The 13,042-nt window shown below is 49.8% G+C and overlaps 4 protein-coding genes across 4 annotated transcripts; all 4 read right to left on the bottom strand.

Moving 5' to 3' along the window:
* Positions 1–5: 5 nt before the first annotated feature.
* Positions 6–850, bottom strand: TrAtP1_007558 (uncharacterized protein; the record flags this gene model as incomplete). The annotated part of the gene is made up of 2 exons (XM_066113575.1): positions 6–531; positions 666–850. 2 exons carry the CDS (start codon positions 848–850, stop codon positions 6–8), a joined length of 711 nt encoding a protein of 236 aa, XP_065969661.1.
* Positions 851–1,471: 621 nt separating this feature from the next.
* TrAtP1_007557 (uncharacterized protein) lies at positions 1,472–4,312 on the bottom strand. The gene is made up of 2 exons (XM_014093136.2): positions 3,324–4,312; positions 1,472–3,245 (listed from the first exon to the last, which is right to left on the bottom strand). The coding sequence occupies exons 1-2, from the start codon at positions 3,862–3,864 to the stop codon at positions 2,200–2,202; spliced, it is 1,587 nt and encodes a 528-aa protein (XP_013948611.1). The 5' UTR covers positions 3,865–4,312; the 3' UTR covers positions 1,472–2,199.
* TrAtP1_007556 (uncharacterized protein) lies at positions 4,150–4,649 on the bottom strand (the record flags this gene model as incomplete). The annotated part of the gene is made up of 1 exon (XM_066113574.1): positions 4,150–4,649. The coding sequence occupies exon 1, from the start codon at positions 4,495–4,497 to the stop codon at positions 4,150–4,152; it is 348 nt and encodes a 115-aa protein (XP_065969660.1). The 5' UTR covers positions 4,498–4,649.
* Positions 4,650–4,659: 10 nt separating this feature from the next.
* Positions 4,660–11,977, bottom strand: TrAtP1_007555 (uncharacterized protein). The gene is made up of 3 exons (XM_014093135.2): positions 11,432–11,977; positions 11,324–11,370; positions 4,660–11,206 (listed from the first exon to the last, which is right to left on the bottom strand). The coding sequence occupies exons 1-3, from the start codon at positions 11,600–11,602 to the stop codon at positions 5,938–5,940; spliced, it is 5,487 nt and encodes a 1,828-aa protein (XP_013948610.1). The 5' UTR covers positions 11,603–11,977; the 3' UTR covers positions 4,660–5,937.
* Between the last annotated feature and the right edge of the window lie 1,065 nt (positions 11,978–13,042).

The raw sequence follows: 13,042 nt of genomic DNA, 5'->3' as shown, positions 1-13,042 counted from the left end.
ATTGTTTAATGACCTCCGGTGCCATCCAAAAAGGAGTCCCAACGAATGTATTCTTCTTTGTCATGGTAGCTGAGAGCTGGCCCGAGACACCAAAATCGGCCAGCTTGACCTGACCGTTGGCCCCCAGCAAGACATTGGCCGCTAGTAACAGCGTCAGTAAACAGACCCCCAAGGTTTTTTTGCAAATGCTCATGACAATTTGATGAGCCCTCACCTTTAATGTCACGATGTAGCTTCTTGTCCGCGTGGAGATAGTCCAGACCCATCAGCAGCTCCCTGACGATGATTGCGATGTAATCCTCGCCCATGATCCCCGGCTTCATCAGGTCAGCACAGCTGCCGCCTGCGCAAAACTCCATGACGATCCATAGCTCCGCGCCCTTTGCATAGGATCCGTAGTATTTGGTCACATATGGCGACTGCAGTTCGGACAGGATGGCGATTTCCTGGATAATGTCTTCGACCTCGTCTTCGGCATTTTCAACGTCGATGATCTTGATGGCAACAGAGTGGCCAGTGCGTTTTTCGACTCTAAAAGGGCGCGGGAAAACAAGTCAGCAGAGGTCGCCAGCAATCTCATTCGACTTTGCGAGAGAAGAAGGGAAAAAGATGACGAGAGAAAAAGCCCGGCCAGATCACGCAGGACATGCAAACTCACGACGTACCCCTTGAACACCTTGCCAAAGCTACCACCGCCTGCAAGCACCATAGCATTAGGGACCACGACCAAGACAACTAGACATCCCCCCCGACCAGCAAACTGACCAATGCAGTATTCCTTCGTGTACAGAAGCTCCGGATCCAGAGCCTCGTTGGCCTCGTCCGTGTAGCGGGAGTGCGATTCCGCCATGGCGTCTGTCCTGGTATGTACTTTCTCGTCACCGGTTCTGCGCTACCGATGGGCGGGAATGTGAATGGGAGCGGCTACTTGCGCGTCCACCAAGAGGGCAGTGTCGTCGCTGCGAGATCATAAAGCCATGCGCTCAATGACGGCTCGGCGCGCCCTGGGTGTGAGAGAGCGGAAAAGGCAGGTTTCGGTTTATGTAAACGAGAGTCGCAAGCCGGGGCGCGAAGCGGGCAACGGGCGTTGGTGCTTGATGATGCACGGGATAAAGGGCATGCGCTGGAAACGGCCGAATGTCGTATCCGTTGCTTGGAGCTGGCGGTGAGCCCCACCATGGGCCGGCACAAGCGCTCCCGCTGTAGGGGCAGGGCGCTGTGGTGCCTGCGCCCAGGGGCCTGCAAGTGCCTGTAGGGTGCCTGTCGCTGTTTTACAGCGGCGATCCCGGCCGTCGCACCGGCAACACAGCTCGAGCTTGCTTATCGATCAACCGTCAGCGATCAGCCATTAACCCAGCTTGCTGCACAGTTGTACATATTAATAGAGCCACCAGCTTACTGTAGAGGCGGCGACATCGCGCAGAGTCAAGACTCGGCAGCGCCATGTAGATTATTCGAGTTGTACATGTTATTAACAATGACGTCGCGCAAGCTGACCAGAGGCCTCGCCGTTGGTCGCATCTCCTGTAAACAAATGCACAACCAACGCCGCATCAAAACAAATCAGCTGGTCGCCATTGTTTACGCCACCATTTCGTGGGGTTTATTGCGGGGCAACGCCAATCGCAACCAGGGGCTTCACAGGCGCAGCAAATGTTTCTGTTAGCCCTTCTTCAGCGTATACAAGTACTACGAGTTGACTAGGTATAAAAGGGCGAATAGCAGCAAAGGGCGAATAGCAAGTCAATAACAATGGCTGAGACTCGTTGTTTCGCCAATTTCCCGTGTGAAAAAACACTTGCATTGTCTACCTACAACATCGCAACGCGGTAGAGGTTGTGTTTCCAAGGGGTAAAGGGGAGAAAGAAGGAAAAAAATAAGCCGAAAAGAAAGCCCCCCGAAGAGCAATTCCGCGTTCGGTCAGGAGAACCAAGCGCACAACAGCTCCTCTATTCTACAAAGTCCCTCGTACTTCGTAATCAGCGGTTTCCTCCCTTATAACAGCGGCAATAATGCCAAGTAAATCATCGTAGAACCGGTTCGCCCGTGACGGGTATTTATATCCCATTTTGTCTATCAAACAGATGCAGTCATCGTCATCCTGGCTACGCTGAATAAGCGTCATCAAGAGGTCTGATCCGTTTCCGCATCTTATATATCGTCATTCGTCATTTAATAGTAAAAAAGCCATCAGCGCCGTTATTCGTCCGTAATCAACTCAATCATGACTGTCCCTTGCTTCAGGCCTGCCTCTTCAATGGTGGAATCCAGCGACTCGATAAGATCTTGTCCCTGGGGCATCTGCTTCAGCTCAAAAACAATGCCTTCCTTGCCTGGCAGCGGCTCGGCTTTGAGCCATTCATATATCCTGCGAACAGGGTCCTGCAAGTTGAACCGCCGAATGATGCGGCCGTCAGGGTGTCGAAACTGGATACGCGTCGTTGTAGAGGGGTTGTTGTCCGGTTCAACATGAGGGTTTACGCTAGAAATATGGGCAAATGGGCTCTGCGGCTCTTGTTCTTCGGATTTTGTAGCCTCCTCCTTGGTCAATGCATCAGGGTCAAGAACGCTCGGCGTGGATCCCGAGCCCGATCCTGAAGCGCCACTCTGAGCTCCAGCCAAGCTGTTCTTGAGCGCCATCTCCAGCATCTCGTCTTCCGTCATTCGATCGACGTCGACAACTTGAGGTTTCCGAGCCTGGGCTCTAGCAACTGGATTCTTGCTATTGGCTGCAAGGCTATATCTGTCCAAAAATTCGGCCACCTCGGCGTGGAACTCGTTGGCGTTGGGGAAGGGCTTCCCGCTCCAAACTTTGACCTGTTCTCCAGTTCGAGGATCAACGATGGAGACGTGGGGGTAGTTGTCTGGATTCTCGTGTGACCGGTTTGGGAAGTAGAATGTTATATACTCCTCCGCATCGGGGTATTCTTTATCAAACTGCAGGAAAATGAAGTTTTCGTTGACCAGCTCCTTCACAGCCCTGTCCTTCCAGATGTCTCGGTTGAGCATCTGGCAGCCAAAGTCACTCATGTCTTGTAGGTTGACCATGATCCACTTCTTATCTTCCTTGCCCAGCGTACGGGCCTCATCCCATGATAGTCGAGCCATCAGTTCGTACGGTGGTCGGAACAAATCTTCCAGGCGCCTGGCATGGGCGGATGTAGTATCGTCATCGCCCGCAGGCGCGGCACGTCTCGTATCATCTCCCCATATCCGATGACCGAATGGGCCTCTGCTGGCGACAACTATATTAAAGCGTTAGAAACGTTCATCGTAGACTTTTGGCTGGGCATCTCTTCTGTCAAAGGAACGGTAAGACTTACGGGGCGCCTGTCGCCTCCTTCTCAGTTGTTCCAAAATAGCTGAGCTCTCCTCTGCTCCCCAGGATGGATCTGGCGCCACAAGCGTCTCTGTCGTCCGAGCGATAGGAGCCCTGACATCTCCGCCAGCTGGCCCCGATTCCTGGTATAATTCTTCCTGTAGACGCTTTGCCATGGCAGCATCTTCCTCTTCCTGTGCATAGGCGGCAGCCTGCGCAGCGGCAACTCGCTCGTCTTCATCGGCGTCAAAGGCATCATCGTCGTTGAATTGCATATCGACATCGTCCTCGTCCTCGTCGTCGCTAGGGATGTGGATCACCCCGCTGGCATCTTCTCTGCCAATGTTGGTTCTCCGTGGTACAGGGGGGCGAGATGTCGAGGTAGTGGGAGGGTTGCTGGATACGCCAGCTCCGACCAAATCTGGGCTCTCGAAGAAGAGCTCGATGGCCCGCTGGTAGTCTCCTCCCGTGATCTCTAGGAAACCTCGAGCCACATCGACGCTCGCCCCGGTAATGTCAGTGAAGTGCTGAATGCTCTCCTCCATGGCTGATCCAAGTGATGCCACAACGCCCCCAACCGGCTAAGAGGTCTGTTAGGTGCTAAGGCAGCTGGTGGAACCAAGGTTGAATTGTTCTCTTTGAACAAAAACGCCAGAACCGGTCGTCTTCTCGCCAGTAGAAGCGGGTAGCAGGTGATGGTTGAATGCCAAACGGGTCAGGACTGCAAGAAATGCCGGTCAGATAGGACTAAGATGCCGCCCCACACGCGCTGGGCAAGTTGCGGTAGAGCCCAGATACAGTTAATAAACGTATAGAATAGCAATGCTTCCCTAGCCAAAGGGATCTGGTTGCTTTGAGAAGCGTGAATCTGCCTTGGAGCCCCTAAAATACTGTGGCAAGCCGGAGTTCAGAGTAGCAGATGTTGGAATCGCGCAGAACACCGAGGAAGAAGGGTTGAAAACTGTCAGATAGGCGTCGACGCGATAGCGATAACCGTCAGGCAGCTGGAGTGATAAAATACAGGCTGCATCGGCGCCACAGGCACCGCGAACATGACGCAACAGGAGCACCCCGCCATGGGACTTTGCGCAGGTACCTCCTGCAGGATCTCTGGCTGGCGGGTACCTGGAGGTACGTCTGAAATAGCCGATCGGCCGGATCATTCCTAGCGCCGTCATGCCGCAACGCGCCACTTGATGCTTACCCTACGATTTGATGGAAAAGGCAGATAAGCGAGCGTGATTTGCATATGTTCTAGTGCCTGTATGTATCTATTACTGGCATATATTGTATGGATTCCATTTGGCTTTAATTTACAGATAAAAAGGACGATCAAATTCCATTGTCAGTGTGTGTCTATCTACATATGCTGAGAGTAATGTTCACCTTGGTTCAATATGTTTTGTTCTTCATTCACCAATTTACAAACTGAAAGTCTGCCTACCTATACTTTGTAAAGAAATCATTTCTTGTCTTCTCTTGCAAGTATGTATATCACCTGATCACACACTAACTCCTCCTCTAGTGATAGTATATGCTCCTGTGATAAGACGTTCAATAGTTTTCTCGCCCTCGTATGCCTTTTAGAGATATAGAAAGGCTCATCAGAGGAATAACCAAAGGAAATTCCTTGCAGGAAACGTTACTAGAAAATTCCTGGGCGGGCGATAGTAATTAAGAACTGAATAGTTCGTGTTTCCTCTGTTCCCTTCATCGAAATTTCTTGACCTGACCACTACGCCATGGCAATCAACCCAAGAAAGCGTATCGCGACTGTGAAGAGCTTGAAATCATCAGGCTCCTGTCATCCGTCATTCAGGTACAACCAGATTCAACCCATCCTTGTAGATAAATCGACCTCTGCCACGCCGAGACTATTGCTCTGCTTGCAAGTATCCCATAATGTTGAACCCATGTACCTATTTCGATTCTCCTTTGTTTGGCACCGTATCTCTCGACTCCATTGTATTATTTCTTGCTCTTCTCTTCGCACGAGAGGTATCAAAAACTTCGTATCTTGCCATCTCTCGTTACAATTGTAGTATTTCTCCTCCTTCCCTAGTCCGTTGTGCTCGAAGGCCTGATCGTCGCGATTTTCGAATATAGAAAGTCCCTAGCTTCGGTCGAGAAAATACCATTTGCTTTTCTCTTTGGCTCTATGTTTAAAAGTGTGCCTATTATTATAATGTTAGCCGTGATCCCAATGATGAGAGTACAATGTGTTGTTGCGATGCCTTAGCTTGATAGGAAGCTGACATTGAACGTTGGTGCTTTGCCTATGCTGGAAATGTGAAGCTGAAAAATTGGGCAGTGGTAGAAGTTGCAGATGTCTGGAAGCTTGTTGACTTTAATCAAAGATACAATGAAGAGAGCCTTCGTCTGTCTTTTTTCCCCCCCTGGAAATCATATCAAATGCAACAGTCATATTGGTTCATGTGGTTTGATATAAATTGTCCATTTGAGTGGCTTCCTGCCATATTCGAGTCCATAACGAGTCCATAAATACCCGGGCTCCTCAATATACATGTATATGAGGCTAACAAAAAAAGTAAAATATCTTGTAGCAAGGTTTGTAATGTAGCAAACAATTCAACCGTCCTCATTTCAACTTCGTATCCTTAGACACGAGCTTCCTCCAATTCCACCAATACTCTTTGCCAAGCCTTTTGAATCTCTGGATTGCGTTCTTCGATCTTGGCTTTGTTCACTGCCGCCACAAATTCATCCAGCTGTGCAGTTGATTTGCCAAACACGCCACTGGAATAAGTCAGGAGCGTCGCCGAGACCGCCTCGGCTCTCTTGAGTCGCTGAGATTCGATGCCAACTTCCGCCTTATCGACATCCAGGCTACTAAGATATGCCTGCAGAATACCATCTCCATCGGTTGAAGCGGGATCTGCTGCAGGCTCAGACGCCGCAAGATCCTTCATCAAGTCAATGACTGATTCATACCACACCTCTCGCTTGATCACGTTGAACTTCGGATCCGAAAGGAAAGGCTCAAGGGCCTTGATGATTTGAATGGCAACGGCATAGGCTCGTCTGTCTGATGAGCGACTGTATCCACGTGCGACTGCCTCCAGTCCATTCTTCGCAGTCTTGATGACAGTTTCTTCCTTGGAATCCACGTCCATCTTATTCTCGTCCTTGAAGTCCTCCAAATGAGGCGTCACAATATCGATAATGTCTTGCAACATGTCAATGTTATCCGCTAGTTTCGCAAATCGCCACAAGCAGCGGAAAGCATGGGCACGGTAGTCGTCGTTGTTCCGCTTCGCCTCGCGAATAACAATTTTCTTCATTTGGGCCGCAATATCAGCGTTGAATCTCCATAGAGATTGACCCTTCTCAACAAAATCAGGGAATGATTCCAGAAGCTTTTCCTTGCCGGGGAAGGTTTTGAGAGCGAGGGCCTTTTCAAGGACTGGCCATATGGCCTTCAAGTTGGCCTCTCCAATTGCGCCCGTAGTGTCACTGGCGCTGGCTACATCCGATACCATGGCAGCCACTGTAAAGGCACCAGTGTGTCTCAGTGACCACTGAGTCGTAGCCAGACAGCGTTCAATGAGGTCGACAATCTCTGGCACATAGCGAACAACGGTTCGGTTGCTGCCAGAATGCTGCTCCCACACTTCTTTGAATACTTTGCCGGTGTATTCATCAACATCATGAGAACCAAGATAAGAAAATGGCAGTAAGAGCGTCTCCTGGGTGCTGAAGTGGTCAGGGGACACCTTTGCCAGAGAAACAATAACATCCGCAACTTTCTGGCGGCGACTCTCCTCTTCCGATTGGAGATAAAGATTCAACATGCGCTCCGAGAATCGCTGCTTGGCGTTGTCTGAGACGACTCGCATGATATATGCAGCGGCACGCGCATAGGCTTGGCTGACTTCATCGTTCTTGTCCAGAACCTGCTTGCCCAATAGTTCCAAAAATCGAGTAGACACAGATTTGATTTCGTTCGTATGGCGGGTAAAGAGAGTTGTCAAGACTCTGCTGCAGCCAATCTTGGTAGGCATTCCTATGGCAGTCTTGATAGTTGCTTCAAGGCGTGGAGCGAGCTCTGCCATCACGTCCTCATCAACGAAGCGAAGGATGTTATCGATGGCTTCCGAGATGGGAGAAGCATTGACCATTCTGGATCGCAATTTATCAATCTGCTCTCGGCTATCCTCGCCGACTCGTTGATAGTAGTAATTGATTCGCTCAGGTTCAATGGTGCTCAAAAGTCCCAGAAGCTTGGGGATCATCTCCGGGATAAACGGCTTCAAGTGCTTACCGCCGTGGCGTGCAGTCTTGATAATTGTGATGATAGCAAACGCCTGGACCTCTTGGACCGAGCTCTCTGCAGCTTTTTCAGAAAGCATGAAAGGCAGCGCCTTCTCCATCATAGCATTGGCGGATGACTCGTGAGTTCCCTCTTCCAACTGTCGAACGAGAGTAGTAGAAAGGCCTCTGCAAAGTCTAAAAGCTGCCTCCCTGACGCTTCCCTTCACATCGTCGAGGACCTTGACAGCCTTTGTCCAAATATCTCCATAAAACTTCTCGTATTGGTGGAATGGGACACCAGTCAAAATGTCGGAAATGGCAGCACAGCTGGCTTCCCGCATTCTCCATTCTCGTCCTAAGATGCCCTTGAGGAGCTCTTCCATGATGGCGTCGAAATGGGTTTCCATAACCGTCTTTGGATCTTTGACCAACGCTTTCCAAATCTCGTTCATGGCTCGTTGAACATTGGTATTCGGATCAAATCGGTATCTGAAGAGCTTCGGATATATCTTGGGGTCGATTGCAGAATCTGAGAGGATATTAGTGAGACCAAAGCGTCCGAATGCGGATCTTGTCGACCAAGTAGCCGCGTTGTTGGCCAAAGACATGAACTTGTAAACAAGACCCTGGTCACCAACTTCGTTTGCGAGGTTGACAATGTCCTTGTAGGAGGAAACTGAGCTGCCTTCACCAGTTGGTAGCGCTCCAGGCTCAAATAGCTCGGTTTCATGTTCCACTTTGAGCTGGGTGGTCGATCCTGTAAATGCAGACACAAGGTCATTAACCAAGGCGGCCTTGAGTTCATTGTCTCCACGCTCATGCACTAGATTCAGACCACGCGAGGCGGTTTCTTGGACGAGTTCGTCCCTTGAGCTGAGTAGGCGCATAAAAGCGGCCTGTGCTTGCCGTAGGCGGGAAGTCACCTCTGTGAGATCAGAGCAGTATTGGACGATGCAGAAGAGCCAGATGCCAGAAGCTTTCAAGAGAGATGGCTTGGTAGCCTTGCAATCTTCGAACAATTTGTCCAGGACACTCGTGAGCAGATGGCTTCGGGCTTTGGCTTGGAAGTTGCGGCTTCGCCATTCCACATCCACCATCAGCTTCACATAATTCGAATCCCAGCGAGCAATTGCAATAGTTATAGCATCGCCAACGGCGAATTGAACTTCAACTCTCTTGATTTCATGAAGAGCGAACAACGCTGTCAAGATGGCTCCGACTGGACCTTCTGACCATGAAGCTGGCGATTCGGGAAGCTCTGAATCCGGGATGCTTGCAGCTAGCATTCCAAGCGCAACGATCGCTTTCTCATTTCCCTTCTTTGCTTTCTCAGAAAGCTTCTTGATGATATTGTCGAGGGAAATGTCTCTTTCTTTCGGAGGGATTGCAAGTCTCGCCAGCCACAGATGAGTGCAGGACTCGATCACTGCATCAAACAGAGATGGCGCGACATTGTCCTCGACAAGGATATGAAGGGGATATTTCCAATCAGCCACGGATGCATGGTTGTAGAAGACGGATCGAGATGCCAGGTGGCCGTAGGCAACTATTGCTCCTTCAGCGGCGTTGAGATCTGGCCCAACTGCCGTTGTAGCTTTCTCAAACAAAGCATTGAGAGTTAGACTCCAATTCTGAACCTCGTCAATGTCCACAACCGGATGAGCTGCCAGGATACCAACAGCTCTCGCGCTCAATTGCCTTATCTCGCTCTTATTAGATTTAATAAGAGGCAATAGGCGAGCAATATTGTTCTTGGCAAATTCTCCAACAACCCTGAACGGAGCTAGAGAAGCGACTTCGACAAAAGACCGAAGACTCTCCTCTGCTATCGGAGCATCCTCGACAGAAGAGCCAATGAGACAAGCACTCAGAAAGACCTTGAGAAAACTCGGGTCTCCGTATCTCAAATGAGCTCGGATCTTTTGGCGAGAATTGACGTTTGTATTGATATGGGCGCTGAGCGACTGCATCCAATCCGGCTGAATATCGAAATTCTCAAGAGCTGAAAGAAACATCATCTGCTTGCAATACTGAATGACATGAGGAAAAGCACGGATTGCATCGCCTTTGAAATTGGCAAATACGCTGTCATTAGGGCGGACTATCGACCCGCGACCAGCCTCGGAATCAGCTTCGGGTTGAAGTTCAGAAGCAATGTGGAAGTACTTGAGAACCATCTCGCGCCAGTCGGGTAGAACTGGAGCCAGCTCGCTGTGGGCGTAGTAGGTCCAGGGATCCAGACCCTTTTGTCCTTGCTCAATCACATCACTTCTCTCGTTGGGACGGCCGGCGATGGCCATAAAGTTTATCCAGCGAGCATCAATGTTTGTAAACGACAGACATTCATTGGCCCACTTGACAACTGCATGGCGAGTGCTTCGTACAGCGGGCGCTTTTTCAGTAAGAGACATGTATTTGAGAAGCATGTTCCTCAACTTTGGGTCTTCATCAGCAGTGTGTTTGGGGATATTTGATGTCAAGCTTGAGAGTGCTCCATCAATGTTCACCACGGCGTCATTGGTAGGATCTTCAGATAGTGATTGGAAGAGCCAACCAGCCAAGTCAACTCGTGCTTCGAAAGGCATAGCAGCGGAGCGCGCGAGCATTCCAATGGTTTCATAGCCTCTCGAGCGAAGCTGGGTCTCATCGTGAGATATCTGCACAGGAACAGGCCATCCTTGTGACTCGATATAGCTTTGCATGCTCTTAATGAGGTTTGGGCCGATCGAGAAGTCTTTGTTGGACGGGCCTACTTGAGCGACCCATGACAGAAATTGGAACAGAGCTTTGTGCAGCTTTGTTCTTTCCAGGGAGCTCGACGGCTGGAGTGCGTCTGTGGAAGAGTCTTGCCTGAAAGCTGGCAAAAAGTCCAGCTTGATAACGTTCATGATGTGCTCAGACATTGACGTAGCAATAGCCGATTTGGAGAGGAGGGTAAGAATTCGCGTGCGATAGGCAGCGGGAAGCCGGGCATGAGCTTCGAACAACCTCTTGACCAAGTCTTTGTTCTCAAATGAAATCGAGGTCCGCTTAATGATTTCCTCTGCTGAAGATGCTACCCTTGTATCTGGACTGGAAGAGGCATATAATGCAGGTAGAAACTTTTCCTCGTCTGTGAAAGCTGCGCTAGCAAGGAACGTAACCACTTTGACTCTAAGCTGAGAAATATTCTGGAATATCTTGACGGTTCCAGCGCCCTCGACGGAGAAGAAGGTGATTTCCTCCTGAGAGAAGGTGGGGTTTGACTCAGCAAGCGTCTTGCTTGGAGTAGGAGGCCGCAAACGCAAGAAGATGGACAGCATCTTGGCGAGGTACTTGGCGTCTGCCTCATCTTCTAATCCGATAGAAGCTCTCAAAGCTTCATCCTCCTTGCTTCCGCGTGAAGGTAGACGGACATCAATAAGAAGTTGAAGAATGATGTTAAAGAAAGCAGGTGCTCTGCTTAGGCCCTCGTCCTTTGAACATCCTCGTAGTGCAATAGGAACCAAGGCTTGCCTGTCATGTTCATCGAGACGACCAAGGCTGTGCTGGATGAATGGCAGATCAAGCTGCTTGATGACATTGGAGTCATTCGACTTGTACTGCTCAAGTAGAGCTTTTACGGGTAGAACGACACTGCCAGAAGTTAGCAACATGTTTCGACATGTTATGAAACCAGCAGGGAGGAGATGGGAGGAGATGGGAGGAAGTCGGAGGAGAAGAGGAGAAGAGAAAAAAAAGAAGCCACTGTACCTTGGAGGCTGGATAAATGTTCTCAGCCTTGCTAGAACTTGGATAACCTGAAGAATGTTAGCATATCTAGACCAGCAATGTGGTTGATGATCAGCGAGGAAGCCTTACTTTGACTCGCACAGAGGCATGACTGCTGTCCGCCTTGAGAATGATGGGCGCCAAATAGCGGCCCAAAAGATCACAGAGCTTGTCCTCGACGTTTGCAACGCCGAGAATCTTGAACTCAACGTTGTCTATCAACTGCAGCTCTCGCTGCTCAGGAGTAGGTGTGGCCGTCATGACTGAAGATGTCTCAGAGATGCAGGGCCAGACGGGCTAGTAGCGTGGGGGAAATTCAAATGCTTGATAATACAGAGAAGAGTAAAAAAAAAAAAAAAAGAAATGCAGATAACGATCAATATCACGGCTTAACAGTACGTAAGAAACGGAATTCGAGAAATGCGAGATGAGGAGCGTGTGTGGTGAAAGAAAGGGAATGTGGAAGTTGCAGAAGGTGGAAATGCTGGGGGGGGAGAAAAGGTGATTTGGGTAGAGGGCTTGAGGCTCCCGTCAGTGCATCATCACTTTAGGCCAACGTCGCTGTCGTAACGAAGTAAACAATGACTAAGCAGCCAGGTGCTGCGGAACACGTGAGGTGCAGCAGGGGCATGTTCGAATTTCTGGACATGGGTTGGTAAGGAGACGCAGGAGACTTGCTACTGCAATGATTTTTACAGGTCTTATTTGGAGGATTATTTGCATCTGGGCATATATATTGCAACTATGGCGCTTTAGTAACTGCTGGATGTGTTGGCCCAAGCCACAGCATGTCCCAGGCCAGGGTTGTTGCGAGATCTACCGATCTCTTCAAGCCAAGCCGATTCTGTACCTGCTAAGTAGCGTGCGGAGTACGTACATGCGGCCATAAAGAGAGGCCGTATTACAGGTGCTTTCAGGTGCTTTAGGCACATGAATTCTGCAGCGCATTAGTAGTTGAGATGGTATGGCGCGTTCTGCAAAGACACAGCGTCAATGATGCCTCCTTGCAGCATGTTTGGCATTTTGCACCCTGAAGGGGTGATGCAAGCTGTTTGAATTATTCAACCTCTCCCTACGTCCTCCTGCAGCGGAGCTTCCGTATTGAGCACTCCTCTGCGCTTCAGATGTGCTCCGTAGAGGTGCAGCATCTACATGTACTTGCGAGCACGCCAGTAACGCAGTTATCTCCATGAGGAATCACCAGTAAACTCAGTAATGCAGACCTGTCATTTAAGGGATAAGATTTCTCTTAAACGCGCATTGGTAGAAACCTAAAGTAGGTAGGTATGGAGCGTCTATACTACAGTATGGCTTACTTCTCTTCCTCTTCCAGCCCAATTCGGGATTCGGCGAGTAACGTCAGCCCATTTTCCCCAAGGTCACAGTTCCAACACCGTCCAAACGACCAAGTGAAAGGGCGGAACAATCGGACAGTGAAACCAATAGGACAGGAGGCGAAAAGTCCTAGTGTGACGGCGGCAAACTGTCAAAACGAAGTGGGACGCTGAGTACAGTAGGATTTTTCTCAAAGCGAATACTACCGCTACTAGTCTTTGCAGGGCAGCTTGCAAAGTCCTGCCTCATACTATCTGCGGCGCAAACCTCGCTTCAACGGCAAGCAAACCACTACCGCAAGTTAGACTCTATCATATGCATTGTGCATAGTGCCGGATCAGGTAAGCTGATAAAAAATCTTGCTTG

This window comes from Trichoderma atroviride, chromosome 4 (genome assembly GCF_020647795.1).
Source record: "Trichoderma atroviride chromosome 4, complete sequence".
Lineage (NCBI taxonomy): Eukaryota > Fungi > Ascomycota > Sordariomycetes > Hypocreales > Hypocreaceae > Trichoderma > Trichoderma atroviride.
Note: the sequence above shows the minus strand (reverse complement) of the source record. Positions and strands in the feature narration are given on the sequence as shown.

What these genes read in the sequence shown, in the direction of transcription:
- TrAtP1_007557 (XM_014093136.2), bottom strand. Translation starts at nt 3,864, where the DNA reads ATGGAGGAGAGCATTCAGCACTTCACTGACATTACCGGGGCGAGCGTC. An exon ending in AAGGAGGCGACAGGCGCCCC is followed by an intron (nt 3,246 to 3,323) that starts GTAAGTCTTACC and finishes GCTTTAATATAG; the next exon opens with TTGTCGCCAGCAGAGGCCCA.
- TrAtP1_007555 (XM_014093135.2), bottom strand. Translation starts at nt 11,602, where the DNA reads ATGACGGCCACACCTACTCCTGAGCAGCGAGAGCTGCAGTTGATAGAC. An exon ending in ATGCCTCTGTGCGAGTCAAA is followed by an intron (nt 11,371 to 11,431) that starts GTAAGGCTTCCT and finishes AACATTCTTCAG; the next exon opens with GTTATCCAAGTTCTAGCAAG. An exon ending in ACATTTATCCAGCCTCCAAG is followed by an intron (nt 11,207 to 11,323) that starts GTACAGTGGCTT and finishes AACTTCTGGCAG; the next exon opens with TGTCGTTCTACCCGTAAAAG.